The sequence below is a fragment of the Papaver somniferum genome, unplaced genomic scaffold (genome assembly GCF_003573695.1).
Source record: "Papaver somniferum cultivar HN1 unplaced genomic scaffold, ASM357369v1 unplaced-scaffold_70, whole genome shotgun sequence".
Classification (NCBI taxonomy): domain Eukaryota; kingdom Viridiplantae; phylum Streptophyta; class Magnoliopsida; order Ranunculales; family Papaveraceae; genus Papaver; species Papaver somniferum.
In genome coordinates, this window is record NW_020649860.1 from 3,053,401 (window position 1) to 3,060,796 (window position 7,396).

The window sequence follows — 7,396 nt, forward strand, 5'->3', positions numbered from 1 at the left end:
CTATTGGTATTTCCTACAAGTTTTAAATTATCGACGTCTTTCAAACATGGCGTTCACGTTAAGATTTTTTCCCTGTTTTTGTAGGTATTTCTTGCATATTTTTTGTTATCCGCTATTTATTTTTTGTAGGAAATACCAATAGGTCCAAGAAATAATATATTAGGATGAACTCTGTTTTTTTAGATTTTTATCAGGAGTTCATTTCTGGAATAAACTCTGGTTTATATAGATTTTTATCAGGAGTTCATTTCTAGAATGAACTCTGCTTTATATAGGTTTTTATCAGCCTGATAAAAGGTGATTTCTGAAAAAATAAGTAGAAATTAACAGGAGTTCATTTCGACGAATGAACTGCTACAAAAAATAAGTAGAAATTAACACGGAAGGATACTTTGATCATTTAATATTTTTAAATAATTATGGACCAAATGGAAAATGTGATTTCTGAAAGGAGTAAACAGGCATGGGACCACCTAAAAAAGGACCAAACGATATTTTTCCCTTAAAACTTACAAGTAATTGATCCCCGGCCCTGGTAAAACTTGAAGATAAAATTACAGAAACATTTACATGTCAGAACCAACCATATCACAACCCAACCAGGACATACACTTTTCTTCTGCGCATAAATTGAAAATTCTCCCTGCTGAGCTCTCTTTGGTGGCGCAATTCCCACTTCCTGCAATGGTTGTATAAGAAAACCCGTATCGACATTGGTGGTACCTGATCTAATAGACATATATATGCCTTCTGAAACAAAACTTGGAGGAAATTCATGGGCAGCCATAAAACTAATCTTCCTAATTAATCCATTTATAGAAATAATCCACACATGCGATCCGCACATAAGATTTTACATACCCAATAAAGGTAGTGTATTTTATTCAGCACCTATCAGCCAAATCTTAATAGTGCAAACTTGGTACATAAATAGTTATACAGATGAACCAAACAAAACCTAGATCGAGTAACCAATGCATTTAACACTCAACAGCCTTGTAAAAAACGCAAACCGAAGCAACATCATCCAATGTCGGCCTTCTGGATGTTATGATTCTTCTGATTGAACGGGTGGTTGTTCAAGCAATCTCACTGAACGAGGAAGCATAAATTCAGCGAATATTGGATAATGAGAGGAAGGATAAATGCCATCGATGTGATCATTTACCACCTCAGATGATACAGGGATTAAAGATCGGCCTCTGAACAGAACCCAGTCTATGTGCAGATCTTGTGTCTGACGATCCCAACAGAGACAAAGAGCTCTAAACATTAACTTGAGGAATTCACGAGCTCCCTGTTTGTCACCTGCATTATCATATAAAAACTCATCAAGTTTCTTACCGCCTCATTTTTCTATATTTCTTGTTTCCTTGTTTATTTCTTTTTACTTCGCCCGTGTGTTAGGATTGGACATTTGTTGCTAACAGAAAAAATACCTTTGAACCCGTGATAAGTATGTATCAACGACACATTTTTCCTCACTCGGGCACTAGGCCAAGCATCCCTCATATCTCCAACAACACCATGCTCCCTGCAATCGAACCAGTTTTCAAATTATAGAAACACTGCCATAAGTCAAGTAACGTACAATTTACAAAAAAGAAAGCTAGAATCATAATACAAGCTGACTTTCTCATTTTTCTTACTCACAACCTAGTTACTGGATTCTCCCACAAAAAGATGACCTGGGCATGAATTGTATCCAATCCAATTTAATGAGCATCATACAAAAATCATCCCTTTCTAGAACTTCTGACACCATGTTGAAGCCACTTTAGAAATGGCTGCTATTTGCTTAATGGAAAGTCTTAATATAATGAGGATCTAATTCAATTTAACTTGCCATACATCAAAAATTTAATGGCAGATGTTGAAACATGAAAACTGAGTACTAGCTTTTCAAGTTTGATGATACCTTGATCTTCCAAGTAAAAATCGTCCTGTTGTTGACTCTTTTTGCGTGTTGAATCCTCCACAGTATACCACTGGTAAGGTAGGAGGCAAGGACGCTATATGCTGCCAGGTCAGCAAAGCACTTCGTCTACGAGCATGAGGACTTAACTCATCCATGTTTGTATTTACTATCTGGAAAGAAAAACCTGGTTGTTCAACTCCCTTGAGTTGGAATGTGTAGAAATCATGTCAAGGAAGAGAATCATCTACAAGTAGAATCACACAAAGTGGCAGTTATAGTTTTATTTTCATGACCTCATTGCATATTCTATCAGAGATGTTTTGCAATAACATGAACTAAAATAACTGGATACACAGGAACTAAAAGGATATAGCCCATGTTGCAATACACGGAACAGCGGACCCCCAGGATATGCTTCCTGGAACTGAGGGTGACTCTGACAACCAAAATGTACCACCTTCCAAAAGCTCTACCTTCATATGGGACACATAATTTTCATCATTAACCTTCTTAGTAACCATGGAGGTTACAACACACAGTAACCTATTACAGGAATCAAGAAACTGAGAATACCTTTTCCTTGTCATAGAAGATGCTACAATGCTCATCTGAGATGTCCTGAGATCCCTTTCTAGATATCCCAAATTGATCATAATCTTCATAATATACATTTGAATCCAGAATCAGAACTCTTACAATTTAGGATGACAAGGGACTTTAATTATTAAATTACTAGATGTGAAAGAAAGAACAATTTCAGGAAGATATCATTTTCGGTCCATGTTATAATGTAAATAACTATAACAAAAAAGAGATGCTAAGAGCAACTGCAGTGGTGCGATCAAAACCAAAGACTAAATACCAAAAAAAGGACCAAATTTTGGGTTTAGTCCGTGTTGCTACGCTACGGTAGTGGACTATATTTGATCGAGCGGAAATATTACGTTCGTTTGTTGAGGGGCGTAGGTATTATGCACGCCTGGATGGAGCGTATGTATATTGTTCGCCCGTTGTTGAGCGTAGACTTCATGCACGCCTAATCAACGCCCCACCATGGAACGAAGCTAATATGTACGCCAATCATCAGCCGCCTACTTAGCTCAAATTCGTAAGTAAAGGGAGAATTGTTGGGGGTACTGAAAAGGATTAATTATTTGAAAGCCAAACGGGAAAGTCAGCCGACAGAGACAATGAAGATTTTTAAGCAGTGATGGTGTTCAACGTGTGAGAGCTTGGTTGCACGGAAAGGCCAACAACCTTCTTAGCCATGTGAAACAAAATTATGTAACTTCACAAACTTGGCGCGTTATTAATACGTGTGCTGTGGGACGGATCTAATACCAACGCCTGTCATGAGGCGTACATTTTACTTACGCCTAATCGGGCGTACATTTTACCAACGCTCCATCAAAGCGTACTTTATAACTTCGCCTCACCATGTAACGAGGAATATACAACCGCTTCACATGAAGCGTACTTTATAACTTCGCCTATTAACAAACGTACATTATACGTTCGCTCGACTATATTTGGTTTTGGTCTTGGTCCCAGACCAAATATAGTCTGGGATTTGGTTTTGGTCCAGCTTTTACTCTTTAGTCCGTCCCACTGTGTCTCGTTTCTGGATGACATTTATGGGTTTGATCGTCCACTGTGGTTGCTCTAAGGGAACATTTTACTAACTGGAAACTAAACATTAGGCTAGAAACAGGCCTATGGTCTTCACGAGAGAACTTAGAAGTTTTCCGGCTAACACTTTTTACATTTAACAAGAGATTACATTCAAATCCTGAAAATGTCAGCAGCCAATCATATCATGTTTCACCTTTTTCATCCCAATCATAAATAAATCATGTTCAGCCTGATTAACTGTTTACTTTAGTGCGCCGTGGTGGCAGTCCTACCACGCCTTGACCTTGATAGTATAAATCACACACAAAAGCAGAACATACCAAGGAACTCATTAACAAGCTCATCTGAGGGAATCAAAAATATGTGAGCCATTTAGTTTAGCTTTCAAGGAGAACTGTTGTGGAACGAAAAGTTATGCATAGTTAACAGATACTTATACTAAAAACCAATAAATATCTAGTTTCACTTACTATTCCCATTAGATTTAATTTCATGCCCAATCTTTACATAAACTGTAAGTTACTTAGCTTTCGACAGACCATGCAATACAAATGGTTTGTTTTTTTATGCCGATCTGACAGCCAATCACAAAGAAGCTTGTAGGGTATATAGAAACAATAAACCAGTTTGAGAGATCTGTGTAGTGAATTTTTTATAATGATTGGCTGGGTTGAAGTATCACGCAGACCCCTAACTACATGACTTAGCACAAACAGACACTTTTAATAGCTGTTTTGTCCTTATGGCCATAACCAATCACCTTAAGAAGATGATTATTCAAAAGAAACTGTAACGGGTATAAGAAAAAAAGACAAAGAACAACGTGAGGAAAATTGTCAACCTTAAAGTTAATTTATACCACTGCATACACAACGGGAACATGACGAAAGCATGTCCCTCAGCGAACCTATTAGTGAGTGCCGCACTTGCAAGAACATTTTTGACTGCGTTGGTGCACTAGAAAGTGTTGGACTATCCGCTCTATTAGTCGGTTAGCCAAGTGAAAGCACACACACCTACTGTACAGCATAACACTACAACCGAAAATATTGATGATTCTGGTGATAAAAAGAGCAGCAGTTACTGAACAAAGGATACTGGACTGAAGAAGTATGTGCTGAGAAAATATCAGCATCTTCAGTGCTGAGGCAACTAAATATTTTTAGATTATAAATATTAAGCTGATCATAAGTGATTATTTGTATGGGAATCAGGTAGCAACAAAGAGCCAAAAACTCATGGTTGCTAGCAATGTATTGGTTCTTAAGCTCCAATAACCACCTCAACTAATTTATATATTTTGTACAAACACCTCCAAATGCAGATTGGAGTGTCAGTGCGGATAATGTAGTTTTAATCCTATGTTAACATCCTAAATGGAAAAAAAATTCCATTCAGACGTTCACCTATAAGATACCAAAGAATCACTTACACTTGAAGGGTCTTGTTTTTACGATCATCGAGCTCCTGAATTTTTGTTTAGAGGGTGATTTCTCATCTAACCACAGTCTAAGCTTGACTGATTTGGTCTCCATATGGACTGTGGAAATAAGTCAAGCAACCTTAATTGGTTCATTCTACTAACTGATGCGATCTTCGAATTACAAAGGATCTTTGAATTATAACGTAGGGTTACCCTAGTCAAATTTAGGGTTGATTTTATAAGTTACTCAAGTATCTGGATGACTTTTACACAAATAAAGGGTATTACACTAAAACATGTTTGTTTAATCTCCTGATGACTTTTATAAGTTCCTTCTTCATGTAATAGTGTACCAACTAGTTTAAAATGAGCCAAAACCCAAATCACATAACAAGTCTCAACAGCAACTAAATAGATACCTGGTAAACCCTGCTGAAGAAACTCCAACTGTGACTTGAAACCTAAAAAAGAAGTAAAACCCATAATAAAAAAAAGCATTCATAGAAAACACAGATCAATAATTTGAAATCCAACTTAGTAGAAAAGCTTTGAGTGATACCTTGTTGAGTACAAAGAATGAGTGGGGAATAACTTGTAATGACACTTATGCACAAGTCTCTTCTTTTCTCCCATGAATTTGGACTGTTTTCTGGCTGATCTTCATGAAGATTAAAGGTCATAACAGTAAGAGAAATACTCATTTTCTTCTAACAATCTCTATATTTTAACATCATGATTATCGATCAATCAAACTTTGGAACAAATAGATTAGCTCTTCTCATTTTTTATTTATTTTTTAAACTGTTGGAATTTGGAGTTGTTCATTACATTAGATACTGTACTACTGGACTAGTAAAATTCAGCGTAAGTCACTCAACAACCTGGTTTTGAACAAAACCGGAACCATTTAGTTTGGTTTTGGTTCCATGATTTATGGCAAGCCATATGGACAGAGCCCATGCCGGGCGAGGCGAGGCGGGGCAGGGCAGCGCGTGCTACAGTGTTTAGTCCATAATTTATTCCTTAGAGCAACTGCGGTGGTGCGAGTATAACCAAAGACCAAAGAGGAAAAAAGAAAAGCAAATTTTGGATTTAGTCTGGTGTGTGACGCTACGATGGAAAAACTAAATTTGGTCAGACGTACATTATACGTTCGGCTGGTGTGGGGCGTGGACTATACCAACGCCTGGTGTGGGACGGGGACTATACGTTCGCCCGGTGCAGAAAGATTCAAAAAAAAAATAATAAATAAAAAATAAAAAAAATGGGGCGGAGGTATTAAGCCCGCCCCATGCATTTGAAATTTTTAAAGAGTGGGGCGGAGGTCTAAACCACGCCCCACACAAAAGAAAAAAGAAAAAAAAACAGGCGTGCACTATAAGTTCGCCTGGTGTGAAGCGTGGACTATACGTCCGCCTGGGGTGGGACGTGGACTATACGTTTGCCTGGTGATGGGGCGTGGACTATATAAACGCCCGACTATATTTGGGTTTGGTCTTGGTCGCCGACCAAATTTGGTCTGGGTTTTAGTCTTTGATCAAATTTTGATCGATGGTCCGTCCCACTACGCCTATCCACTGGACCAAATATTTGGATTTAGTCGTCCATTTTGGACGCTCTAAGACCAAATTTACTCTGAACCCTAAAAACCCCCACCAAATATGTTTTACTCCACTCGATTGCGATTGGTTTTTCAACGAAATTTAGTTTTGGTTCATCATTTATTCATCGGTTATAGATGATCTTAGGGTTCTTTTCTCACTAACACACCCATATCCACGCATGTTTCACTTTTAGGATATTGGCGGGCTAGTCCACAACCCATATAATTACTTAATTTAGGATCCATTGATCAAATTATAAAATCATCAAAACACATAATAAATGACCTAAATGTTGTATATTTAGAGAAGAAATCTAGATTTACATCTGCCGAAATATGAAAACCATGTCGAATCGCCAAGAACAATACACATTGATATGTATGTATAATCCTACAGTACATAGTAGAAATCACTTTGGGTTTTAGGCTATTTTTAATTGGATTGAATTATGAAGCAGTTGACCATTTTGATTTGCATAAGATTAATTCGTGATATTGTTTATTGATTTATCGTATATGATTTGTCGTTTCGCCGGTTTTGAATAACGTTTGCGCGTAATTATTAGGATCAAAAATATATTTGTCTAATTATTCGATATTTCATGCTTGGGTTAAATCATTTGATGGAGTATGTTTAGAATAGCCAGGTATTATTTGTGTACCTAAATTTAGTTCTGTAAAATTTTCTCGCTAACGCAATTTGATGGTGTATGCTTTGGTTTAGTCTTTTGATGTGCCATGCTTAGGGTGTCCAAGCGATATTTGCGACTCTAATACTTATAATAGGTGATGTCGATAGAACGAACAATATACAAATATT

At 37.2% G+C, this 7,396-nt stretch overlaps 1 protein-coding gene across 1 annotated transcript; it reads right to left on the reverse strand.

Moving 5' to 3' along the window:
• Positions 1-776: 776 nt before the first annotated feature.
• On the reverse strand, positions 777-5,784 carry LOC113343934. Its single transcript, XM_026588025.1, has 7 exons — positions 5,533-5,784; positions 5,393-5,434; positions 2,492-2,574; positions 2,290-2,391; positions 1,919-2,133; positions 1,440-1,534; positions 777-1,308 (listed from the first exon to the last, which is right to left on the reverse strand). Exons 1-7 carry the CDS (start codon positions 5,672-5,674, stop codon positions 1,049-1,051), a joined length of 939 nt encoding a protein of 312 aa, XP_026443810.1. The 5' UTR covers positions 5,675-5,784; the 3' UTR covers positions 777-1,048.
• Positions 5,785-7,396: the final 1,612 nt, after the last annotated feature.